At 40.5% G+C, this 12794-nt stretch overlaps 3 protein-coding genes across 3 annotated transcripts in view; 1 reads left to right on the plus strand and 2 right to left on the minus strand.

The window, feature by feature from the left end:
• LOC117733111 (UDP-glucuronosyltransferase 2A1-like) overlaps positions 1-4180 on the plus strand; it is a 5069-nt gene extending 889 nt beyond the window's left edge. Inside the window, 3 exon segments of the mRNA XM_034536502.1 lie at positions 1397-2005; positions 2008-2863; positions 3142-4180. Of these exon segments, the coding sequence (XP_034392393.1) occupies positions 1399-2005; positions 2008-2863; positions 3142-3295 (1617 nt within the window). The 5' untranslated portion in view covers positions 1397-1398 and the 3' untranslated portion in view covers positions 3296-4180.
• Positions 4181-5157: 977 nt separating this feature from the next.
• Positions 5158-6838, minus strand: LOC117733142 (P2Y purinoceptor 1-like). The gene is given in 2 exon segments (XM_034536547.1): positions 5158-6229; positions 6232-6838. Coding segments are annotated over 2 exon segments (882 nt in total). The 5' UTR covers positions 6269-6838; the 3' UTR covers positions 5158-5384.
• Positions 6839-11347: 4509 nt separating this feature from the next.
• On the minus strand, positions 11348-12676 carry LOC117733140 (P2Y purinoceptor 1-like). The gene has a single exon (XM_034536545.1). The coding sequence runs from the start codon at positions 12543-12545 to the stop codon at positions 11601-11603; it is 945 nt and encodes a 314-aa protein (XP_034392436.1). The 5' UTR covers positions 12546-12676; the 3' UTR covers positions 11348-11600.
• Between the last annotated feature and the right edge of the window lie 118 nt (positions 12677-12794).

A 12794-nucleotide genomic window follows, 5' to 3' on the forward strand; every position in this document is an offset into this window, starting at 1 on the left:
GATTCAAAATCTTTTTTTGAAGATGTAGAGTAGTTTTTGATATGAATATGAAACATGGGCTTTATTAGCTATTTGAACAAGCTCTACAGGGCTTTTTCTTTCATCCTCTTTAGTTCATTGTTGTCTTTTTTTTTAACAAACTGCATATTTACTGGATAGTTTCCAGCAGCAGCTGGAAGCTATTTTAACGCAATCTACAGTTTCAAATCAGCCCTAATCGAGCAAGGCCATTTCTGAGATAGAGTCAACCATTCGGGACTAATTTACATCATGAGATAGAAGAATTTCAACGTCCTCCTCGCTTCTCCCAACGGCTACTATCGTTTTTACCTTTGTGTTACTGTGAGGCATTACAATCACAGCACATCATACACCTGTTCTGTCCCCCTTCTGTGTACTGGAAATTAAGCTCCCAGCACATCACTGAATCAATGTTCATGACGACGATGATGGCAATAACAACGTGCTTTCCTGCGCTGTGACAAGAGTGTGTGGAGGAAGCTTTAAAGTGTTTAATTTCACTCATTTAGCAGCTGGCTAGTTAGCTGGCTGGTGTTAGCTATCTAATTCCACCATGCTTTCATGCTAATGTTACACTGGTTGCAGAAAATGGTCGGTGGTGGTAAATTCATCACATGCAGTGCCCCATGCCATATGGCTACTTTCTAAAGCTACTGTAGTCGTCATGTTTGTTGACGCTGCGTCAAGGCTTTTGTCATACGGAAGTGGACGTGGTTTCCTCTGTCAGCCCCTTGCGTTTCTCGTCAAAACCTTATTATGTTATTGATGTAATCTCAAAAAAGAATTATATTTTAGAGAAGGAAATATGTGCCTGCATCATCCGTTATACATTCTTATCTCTGGTCTAGTCTCTCTCAACTCGCAAGGAAAATAGTTGGCTCCTATTTGGCTGATGAACGCTCCTCTATGTCCACCAGCTAGTCGCTAGCTAGTTGTTTAGCCATGGGCAGTAGTGTACAGTTGGTTTATCAGAGTTTTGGGCTGAATATATAAATCCAAACTATAAAGACACTAACGTGTTGACAGTAGAGTTGGTGTGAACTCTGTGTGGGTTCATCACTATGAGCAACATCTTTCACATTACATGTATTAGCTCTACCTATGCTACAGGTGTCTTACCTATTCTTTGAGATTCATGTGAAATAAATTATGTGACGACATGGCCTGTCGCACCTTAAATGAGATTAGAGCAGGTTTTTAACATAGTTGTCAGTTGGCCAGAATCAACTCCAAAATGAATGCTGATGTTGCTCCACGTATGTTGGAAGAATAAATGCTCACTTGTTTGCCGACAACGTTTATGTTATGTTATGCAACTTGAGTAAAGTATGAACTGCAAATATTTGTTTAGTAAAGTTCTGTGTCTCTTCTACAGTGATGGGGTCATATCCAGCTCTGGCATTCCTCCTGCTTTTTTCAGCTACTCTGTCCTCCAGATGCGACGGTGGAAAGGTTCTGGTGTACCCTATAGACGGGAGCCACTGGCTTAACATGAAAATCCTGGTGGAGGCACTTCATTCACGGGGCCATCAGATCACTGTACTACGTTCCTCCACCAGCTGGTACGTTTCGGAATTCTCATTCCATTACACCTCCATCACCATCATCCAGGAACAGATCCAAAACCTAGAGAGCCAAGACTTCATGACATCTTTCTTGAAGAAGTCAATAGAGATCCGTCGGAATAAAGGCACACTATGGGGATTTGTGGAGTTTTATAGAAACCTTTTCAACATGATGGAGGAGAACCAGAAAGTTGTGGCAAAACTGATTGTCAGCGTCTTTGAGAATAAGACACTAATTAAGGAGCTGAAGGAAACTGAATATGACCTTTTTCTGACTGACCCGGCGTTTCCAGGCGGAGTGCTGTTGGCACACTATCTCCAGCTCCCCATGGTTTTCAATGTGCGCTGGCTTTTCAATGGCGAGGCCCACTTCGCCATCGCTCCTTCTCCTCTTTCCTATGTTCCTCAGTTGTTTACTGACACTCTGACAAGATGGACTTTTAACCACGAATTGATAATATAATTCACCATAGTATATTGGTTTATATGTACTACTTTGTCTCAAATCCACCTTACCAGGCTGTGTGTGATCATTATTTTGGACCTGACGTCAGCGTCATGTCTCTCATGCAGGGAGCTGATCTCTGGCTAATGCGGGTTGACTTTATATTCGAGTTTCCTCGTCCCAGCATGCCTAATGTTGTCTACATTGGGGGCTTCCAGGGTAAGCCCTCCAAGCCTCTTTCATCAGATTTAGAGGCATTTGTGCAGAGTTCTGGTGAACATGGGGTGGTTGTCATGACTCTGGGGACCCTGCTGAGCGACCTCGGCCCTGAGATATCGGAGATCATCGCCTCAGCATTTGCCAACCTCCCTCAGAAGGTGGTGTGGAGACACATTGGGAAAAGACCAATCACTCTGGGAAACAACACCATGTTGGTTGAATGGCTGCCTCAAAACGATATACTAGGTCACCATAAAACCAAAGTTTTTGTCACGCATGGGGGTACAAATGGAATTTACGAGGCCATCTACCATGGTGTCCCAGTTCTGGGCATTCCTCTCATCTTTGACCAGTATGACAACATGGTGCGTCTGAAGTCCCGCGGAGTGGCTGAGATTGTTGAAGTGACCACTTTGGATGTTAAATCTCTGACAAGTGCCCTAAAGAATATTCTAGACCAAGAGAAGCCATACAAACAGAATATGCTCAAACTGTCACAGCTTCATCATGACAAACCAATGAAACCCAAAGACAGCGCCATTTTCTGGATGGAGTTCGTCATGAGGCACAAGGGCGCAGCGCATCTGCGCACTGAGTCATATAAGTTGCCATGGTATGCCTATTACTGTCTAGATGTGATGGCAGTCTTTGTAGCATTTGGTGTGCTGATCATCGCATTAGTTTGGGTTTCCTGTAGATGTCTCATGGGACGTTTGATAAGGACCAAGAAGACCACATCCAAGTCTAAGAATGAATAGATAACCTCATGATAAAGCAAGCTGGATAAGAGTGGGATGAAAAAAGGGCTTCAAGCACGTGTGTTTATGACAAAATATCACCACAGTTGTGTGATAAACTACACTAACCCCATGCTTTTTATTATCCATTTAGGCTACTTCCCATTTGTTCAACATTGTTTATTCCAAAAGAGCACCAACAGGACATGTTGGCCCTCATAGTTGGAATGGATGAGGTTGCTTCATTTGACAGCCATTACGTTACAGCAAGGAGGACGATCTGCAAAATTCTGTGCCCGCCCGGCTGATCTGCTCCGACACATTATGACAGTGTGTGTCTGACATATAAAAATCAAGACAGACAGGCAATGCCAAAACAAGCCTCTTCTCCATTTTCTACAGTGCTTTTCGGAGAAGTTAAAGACGGCCATACAAAAAAAAAAATGACTTGAGGCTGCTGTGCCTTTTTTCTAGGTTTCTGCATGCATACGCTCTCTCCTCATTGAAAATAACTGAAAAAAGACACTGGTGCTCAGAAAGAAAATGTTATATGGATACAGGTCCAAAATGGGAAAGTGTTGAACGTTCTAATTCTATAATAGCTTTTAAGTTTTCAAACGATTGGCACTATTCTCGACTGAACTGTCTTTTTTAGCACAAAAAAAAAAAATCCTTTGCATATTTTATATAATGTATAGTGATTTAAGTGGGTCATGAATTGGGTCATATGTTGTTTTTCCCCCTTTCTGGTCACTAATTATCATTAGTATGTATGTTGCAATGCCTGTGAAAAGACATAAAAATGAAAAAAGGCGTCGATTGATGAAAATATCGATCATCTGTAATTTGTGGCACATCTGAAAAGCTCGTTGGAGTCGTCGTCTGCACTTTGTTGATTGTTTATTTGTTGTCTACTGTTGTTGCTTGTTATGTCTGATGTCCGTTGCACCACCCACCACGCTAAGTGCCTTGTAGGTGTAAACCTACTTGGCTATTAAAAGTTTCTGATTCTGACATACGGTACAGTCATTTGATGATGACGACCTTGTAACTCTTCCTCTTTTATGTGTGAACAGAGGGAAAGAAACCGTGTGAGTGGGTGCACGTCAGCATCAGGGTTTTAGTTTAAACGTCAAACAGTATTTTATAAGCTGTTATAAGTCAACTCTTAATAAACCAAATCCAAGACAATATGCAAGTTTGTCAAGTCTGTGAAGGATGGCCTTGTACACAAGTATTGTCAGCACAACCAAAGCCCAATATATATATATAGAGTCCATGACTGACACCGAATCCATGATTATTTATTTATATATATATATATATATATATATATATATATATATATATATATATATATATATATATCCTCACTGTTGCACTGGGAGTCAAAAGCACCATCAAGTCAATATGCAAGTCTGTCAAGTCTGTGAAAGATGACTTTGTCCATTAAAGTACAAGTATGATCATATAAAAACCAACAATGACCTGATCCTAACAAAAAGTATTGTCAGTAACTATATATATATATATATATATATATATATATATATATATATATATATATATATATATACCCACTGTGGTCATAAGAGCTCCATTGTCGTTCAAAAACAATTAAAAAAACACAATGAGCCTCACCGGTACTGGATGAATTTTGAGTCAAAAACACCATCCTGCTGCCCTAAATACGAACTGGACCACCAAATGTAGATTAATCCAGTTAAATATAGTCCCCAACAAATGAACTATTTACTCTAATTTGAGCAACTTTGGATAAAAATTACAGCACACAGATTTTTGAAGAAATTGTTTTCCAAATAAAACACATATTTGTTACTTACTTATTAGTTTGTGGTGGTGGGGGAAGCTGCAGCAGCAAACAGAGTTGCCACGAGTTTCAGCAGAGTTATAGTGACAAGAGTTAGATTATCGTTGCATGAATATAGCTGGATGTTACAAGCCACAGAGCAGTGATTGAGGCAATGATTGTGAAGCAAACTATATAGTAAAAGAGACAATGCATGTCATTATCAATGTGATCAATACCACTCCAGGGAACTGTTCAGAAAGAAAACAAAGATAAGTTGAGTGCTGGGGGTTTATCTTCATTCTTTATTTGCAAAATGTATAAAAATGTTGTCACTTAAGATGGAAATAAATACGTATTACTGTCTAGCATTTTTCAAGCAAAAAGCCAACACATAAGAAAACAGCTAACAATGTCATACACATTGTTCACTAGTTGTGATGGACAGCTGCATACCGTTTGAGCTTGAACAATTAATTTTAACGTCTTAACTCTGGTTCAACTTCATCTGCAGTTTGTGCAACAGGCAGACAGCCGGAGTTTGACAGATTCAAGCGGCTGAATATCTGACAAGCTTGCTGGAGTCGTTATCTGAGCTGAGCAGGAACATCTTCATTTCCAAGGAGGTAAACCAGAGGGGTGAGAGCACTGTTCAGAGACACACGGCCACGACTTATCTGATGAGAAATGTAGACTCCATGAAACCACTCACCGCATATCTTCTGTCTGAACAGAACTCTTGACCAGAGGTTGAGGTTCTTGAATACGTGATAGGGGGCGTAACAAACCGAGAAGATGCACAACAGCTTCAAGCATCTCCGTTTCAGAACCTCATCAGAGATTCTTGTGCGGCAGAGAAAAACAATCATATGTCCATAGCAGCCCAGTATGATGAGGAATGGGATACAAAAGCCAGTGAGGGTCCATCCGAGGCTGTATATCAGGTAATCCTCAACATAGATGTTACTGGTGGTGTCGTAGCATTTTAACGTCTTGTTTCCAAATGTTTTATTGTAGAACATGTCTGGAAGACTTTGAACACTCACCAACAGCCAAACCATGACTGAGATCCCCACAGAGTGGGTGACAGTTATTCTTCCCATCACTCTCATTGGATGGACAATAGCTAGGTACCTGTACACACTGATACAAGTAAGGAACCCAATGCTGCCGTATAAATTCAGGTTGAAGAAGAATCTTGTTATCCTGCAGAACACATCTCCAAAGATCCATTTACTCCCCATGAAGTAGTACACCACCAAAAATGGGAGCGTGAGCAGATACAGAATATCTGCAAGTCCAAGGTTGAGAACAAAAATATTGATGCTCCCCAGTTTCTTCCAGTTCTGCTGAAGAGACTTCAATCCCCATCCATTAGCTGCCAGACCAATGATGAAGACTAAGATGTAAACAGGAGGCAGAAATTTGCCTTAAAGTCTAAAGAGATCCGTTGACAAAATGTGTTATTCATTGACCTCTGGACAGCAGTTAGTACAGTTCCCTCCCTCGTGAAGTGTTAGATAGAATATATATAAATTGAATCTCTGCAGTGGTTCAGAGAAGAGTTCCTCTTTTGTGACACAGCCTCTACATACCACATTCAAGTTCCTACATGTGTCGGTATTCAGAAGAATCCTGAGTTGGGTTGGCTGGTTTGTCAGTTTTTCTCTAACTGACAATATAAAATGTAACTCATGCCAAGTGAGTCCATCCTGAGCACAAGTAACAACATTGACTATAATTACAGATTTAAATGTGCGCGTGTGGCCTCAATTGAAGATGTTCTTTCTTTTTCTGATGCCCTTAATGAAACTTTATGAGAAAGAAAAGAATGTGCATAAAAAAAGTGGCTGCATGCACCCTCTCCTCATTGAAAATAATTGAAAAATAAAAAAAACTATATGGATACAGGCCCTAAATGTTAAAGTGTTGGAAATTCTAAATCTAGAATAGCTTTTAAGTTTTCAAATTATTGCCACTATTCTCTACTGTCTTTCCTTGCAAAAATAACTCCAAACTAATAATTTTGTGATCTTTGCATATTTCACATAATGTATAGTGATTTAAGTGAGTCCCTTTTCCCCTTTCTGGTCACTAATTATCATTTGTATGTATGTTGCAATGCCTGTGAAAAGACACACATTATAGGCGTCGGATTGGTGACAATATCAATCTGTAATTTGTGCCACAGACACTCGCTGTCTGAGCTGAGAAGGAATATTCTCATTTCCATGAAGGTAAATCAGTTTTACCTTCATTTCTTTAATTGAGAACACTGTTCAGACACACATGGTCATGACTAATATGATGATCAATATACCAGAATCAGAACCTTTTATTGCCATGGCGGGTGGTGCAATATTGGACAATAACATTAAACAATCAACACAGCGCAAGAATTTAAACATATTAAATGTACAGAAGAATATAAAATATAAAATTAAGGGCACAGACTAACAGGTAACAGTACTTTAAACAGTGTAATGTAAGTGTAAGTTTAAAGTGACAAGTGTATTTAAAGTGAAGAATGAGTGTATTTAAAGTGCAGAATTAAGTGATGTGCAGGGTAGTGAACGGTAGGAAATGGTCCTGGGGATGACAGTCAGTCAGTGGGGGACCCGGGCTCTGTTCGTGAGCCCGACTGCTGACGGGAAGAAACTGTTTGTGTGGCGTGAGGTTTTGGTCCTGATGGATCGCAGCCTCCTGCCAGAGGGAAGGGAGTCAAACAGTTTGTGTCCAGGGTCAGAGCGGTCGGCCACAATCTTTCTTTCTCGCTTCAGGGTCCTTGAGGCAAACAACTCCTGAAGGGACGGCAGATTGCAGCCAATCAGCCTCTCAGCAGAGCGGATGATACGCTGCAGTCTGCCCTTGTCCTTGTCTGCAGCGTACCAGACGGTAATGGGGGAGCAGAGGATGGACTCAATGATGGAGGTGTAGAAGTGCACCATCATTGTCTTTGGCAGGTTGAATTTCTTTAGCTGCCTCAGGAAGAACATCCTCTGCTGAGCCTCCTTAGTGATGGAGCTGATGTTCAGCTCCCATTTGGAGGTCCTGGGTTATGATGGAGCCCAGGAAGCAGAAAGACTCCACAGCGTTGACGGGGGAGTCACACAGGGGTATGGGGACCCAAATCCAGGCCAATAGTTGTCTTTGTTTGAAAAAAAGATTTGAACATGAAAATTCAAGTTTTGGTCTTGAACATTCAACAATGTATTCAAAATGTGATTGGTTGAAAATGAGGGTGACATCTGATTGGCTACAGATAGGTCTATGTTGAAAAAAACGCATTTGCGAATCCAGCCACGGCAGGGGAGTCTCATTAAAAAAAACACACACACACATGTGGAGCAATCCACAAACAAATGCAGTGTGATTGACAAATAAATACATACGAATCCACAAACAAATAGAAGAATCCACATAGAAATGCAGGAATGTATTTGTGATTTTTCTTTTACATTTATATAAATCGTAATTTATTTATGTGTGCATTGGAATGCATTTGTGAATCCTTCTGTGTGCATTTGTGAGTCTAATTTATTTGTAAATCCTTCTGTGTGCATTTGTAAATCGAACAAATTTGTGAATTGTTCTGTGCACATTTGTGAATCTTTGTGTTTACATTTGTAAATGCACACTGTGCATTTGTGATTATTGAGACTGATCTGACCCCATATACAATACCCATGACATCTTAGATGATCTGTGACTCTACCTGCCTCATAACAAATGTTGAGGCCAAATGACCGGGCTCCGTCCACGACTCCAGAATATTGTAGAAAATGATTAAGGTGGATGATTAAGGTGTCTGTTAGATTATAATAGCTACCATTGTATGAATATAGCTGGATTTTGACGGGGCAAAACCCCTCTACTCTTGTCCTCCGGTAGCTTGTGCAACTCCTTTGATATGCATGTGTTTGCATATGTCTAGAGAACTACGGGTTCAATGCAACTTCAGGACATTAATGATGACCGACATGTCCTGGGTTCATCATAGTAGACACAAGCCAAACATTATCGATTATAGAGGCCCGGGGCGGTTGAGATGGAGAGACACGGCCCTGTGCTCGTTCTGTTTTTCAGTAGTAGTATTTGTCTACTGAGCTTCTGTAAACGTATAAAGGATGGAGATCAGCTGTAATTTCTGACAACCTCACTTGGAGGCTCAGAGATTCCTGTTCCATTCAGCTGAATGTTTCAGGCTTGTAACATTGTTCTGGTAATAAAGTGTTATAAGACAACCGTGCTTAAAGTACTTTTGATCTCACAAGGTAACGGAACATTAATTTCCACCACAGATGTTACAAGGCATAAAGCAGTGATTGAGGCAATGATTGTGAAGCAAACTATATAGTAAAAGAGCCGATGCATGTCATTATCAATGTGATCAATACCACTCCAGAAAACTGTTCAGAAAGAAAACAGATATTTTATTTACAAAATTTGTAAAACACGTGAGCTTATTTTGAAATGGGCCTTGCATTATGAGTACTTTTATTTTCCCTAATGATACTTTAAGAATATCCCATCCATCCATCCATTATCGCCCGCTTATCCGGGGTCGGGTCGCGGTGGCAGCAGGTTCAGCAGGCCGACCCAGGCCTCCCTCTCACCCGCAGCACTTTCCAGCTCATTCTGGGGGATCCCGAGGCGTTCCAAGGCCAGCCGGGAGATATAATCCCTCCAGCGTGTCCTCGGTCTTCCCCGGGGCCTCCTACCTGTTGGACGTGCCCGGAAAACCTCTAATGGTAGGCGTCCAGGAGGCATCCTGACTAGATGCCCGAACCACCTCAGCTGACTCCTTTCGACACAAAGGAGCAGCGACTCGACTCCAAGCTCCCCCCTGATGTCCGAGCTCCTTACCCTATCTCTAAGGCTGAGCCCGGCCACCCTACGGAGGAAGCTCATTTCGGCCGCTTGTATCCGAGATCTCGTTCTTTCGGTCACCACCCAGAGTTCGTGACCATAGGTGAGGGTTGGAACGTAGACTGACCAGTAAATGGAGAGCTTTGCCTTCCGGCTCAGCTCCCTCTTCACCAAGACGGACCGGTACAGCGCCTGTTTTACTGCTGCAGCCGCACCGATCCGCCTGTCGATCTCCCGCTCCACCTTAACCTCACTCGTGAACAAGACCCCGAGATACTTGAACTCCTTCGCTTGGGGTAGGCAGTTTGCCCCCACCTGGAGGGAGCAATCCGCCGGTTTCCAGCAGAGCACCGAACGTAGACCGACCAGTAAGAATATGTTTATGCTAATACTTTTTTCCTTTTACATAACGTAACGTTTAAGTAACGTTACATTCATTTTACGTGAAAAGAGTATGTTTTCCACCGTAGCATTTCTACCATTTCTTCCACCACTGGCTGACACACACTTTACATGCAGTATGCAGAAACACATGCTGCTGTCTCACTGAGGACTAGGATAATATCACTGGTGAGCTAAAGCGATTTACTTCCTTTTTTTTCAAACTGCATCGACTCGGCACAGTCTTACCAATACAAACACATGTATTTACCTCCAAAGACAAGTCTGCAACTCTGCCTTGACCGAATTTAGCGACATACAATGTTTATATGACTGCGCATGCGTGTGATTGGCCTGCGGCTTCACGACGCGCGGTCTCTAAAGTCGACAGCCCTCCCCTCTCCCTTCGGGGGAAGGTGAAGGTTTATGGCAACAGATCATAATTATGAATAATAAAACTATAACTAGAGACAATATTATGTTTTATAATGTGTAGACTCTGAGATAACCACATTGCTTTGTATGTGCATAGCAAACAAACTGTATATGTAATAACTTATTAAAACAACTGATCATATATAGCATTCTCTCGTTTTATATTTACAGTGGACATTTATTGGAAATAACTAACGAGGGAAGTATTAATATCTCTAGAAGGTAACCTATTAATGTCACAGTTTAAAAATGTCATGCATAATGAATATAAAGTATACCATAATGTAATAGTTCTCATTATACAGAATGGCCCATTTCAGAATAATATATATATTACATTATTTATTGGAATATAATTACTGATGCATCAATGTGTTGCAGAGGACATGAGCTAATTTTAACTACTTGATATACTTGGTTATATATAGCTTATGTATTATGCTTATGTATTATGTTTATGCTTAGAATATATACATATTTAGTTGATAATCATTAAGTAACTTAAGTTATCAAATATATGAAATGCAGTAAGGAATGCAATCTTTGTCCCGGATATGTAAGTAAGTATTAAGTTAAGTACATTTAGACAACGACAACATTATAAAGATACATTTATAGATTTGTTTATATCTGCATATTTATTTCTCTACAAATAGAAACATATTTAATTAAATCCCTTTCCTTAAAAAAATGCTTTGTAATTACAAAGAATGTGTCTAAATAATCCTTCTGAAAACCCTATTCTAAACAAAAATATAATAATATCTAGGGGATTGTGTATGCTTTGGTGATAAATACAAGAATCCCTTCACATTTGAATTCATACACAGACACCACACAAACCAATAATTGACTAGACGTCAGATAATTCAAAGTTCCCTTTACTTAACAGACCATTAAATAAATAATTGAGCACATTTATATAAAACAATTAACATAATAATATTAATTATTATTATTATAATACAAAACCAATTAAAATGAGAACTTCTTCCTTCTAAAGAAGGAAATATTAACTTAATATACCGTAGATGTGACAATCAGTATAATATCCATTATATTGTTCAACACGTTAAACACGTTGTTCTTATGCTTAACGTCCTCTGTGAATTGAGCCACTAGAATTTAAACAGATGGCTGAATATCTGACGAGCTTGCTGGAGTCGTTGTCTGAGCTGAGCAGGAACATCTTCATTTCCAAGGAGGTAAACCAGAGGGTTGAGAGCACTGTTCAGAGACACGAGGCCACGACTTATCTGATGAGCAATGTAGACGCCATTAAACCACCCACTGCATATCTTCTGTCTGGACAGAACTCTTGACCAGAGGTTGAGGTTCTTGAATACGTGATAGGGGGCGTAACAAACCGAGAAGAGAAGAATCAAGATGCACAACAGCTTCAAGCATCTCCGTTTCAGAACCTCATCAGAGATTCTTGTGCGGCAGAGAAAAACAATCATATGTCCATAGCAGCCCAGTATGATGAGGAATGGGATACAAAAGCCAGTGAGGGTCCATCCGAGGCTGTATATCAGGTAATCCTCAACATAGATGTTACTGGTGGTGTCGTAGCATTTTAACGTCTTGTTTCCAAATGTTTTATTGTAGAACATGTCTGGAAGACTTTGAACACTCACCAACAGCCAAACCATGACTGAGATCCCCACAGAGTGGGTGACAGTTATTCTTCCCATCACTCTCATTGGATGGACAATAGCTAGGTACCTGTACACACTGATAAAAGTAAGGAACCCAATGCTGCCGTATAAATTCAGGTTGAAGAAGAATCTTGTTATCCTGCAGAACACATCTCCAAAGATCCATTTACTCCCCATGAAGTAGTACACCACCAAAAATGGGAGCGTGAGCAGATACAGAATATCTGCAAGTCCAAGGTTGAGAACAAAAATATTGACGTTACCCAGTTTCTTCCAGTTCTGCCGCAGAGACTTCAATCCCCATCCATTAGCTGCCAGACCAATGATGAAGACTAAGATGTAAACAGGAGGCAGAAATCTGCCTGTAAAGTTGAAGCTGATCCGTTGACAAAATGTGTTATTCATTGTCCTCTGGACAGCAGTTAGTACAGTTCCCTCCCTCGTGAAGAGTTAGATAGAATAAATATAAATTAAATATCTGCAGTGGTTCAGAGAAGAGTTCCTCTTTTGTGACACATCCTCTACATACCACATTCAAGTTCCTGCACCTGTCGGTATACAGGAAATAACATACTGTAGGTTGGGTTGGCTGGTTTGTCAGATGTTCTTTCTCTAACTGAAAATATAAAATGTCATGTCAAGTGAGTCCATGCT

Source organism: Cyclopterus lumpus, chromosome 7 (assembly GCF_009769545.1).
Source record: "Cyclopterus lumpus isolate fCycLum1 chromosome 7, fCycLum1.pri, whole genome shotgun sequence".
Classification (NCBI taxonomy): domain Eukaryota; kingdom Metazoa; phylum Chordata; class Actinopteri; order Perciformes; family Cyclopteridae; genus Cyclopterus; species Cyclopterus lumpus.

Coding starts and splice junctions, on each gene's coding strand:
- LOC117733140 (XM_034536545.1), bottom strand. CDS start 12,545: ATGAATAACACATTTTGTCAACGGATCAGCTTCAACTTTACAGGCAGA.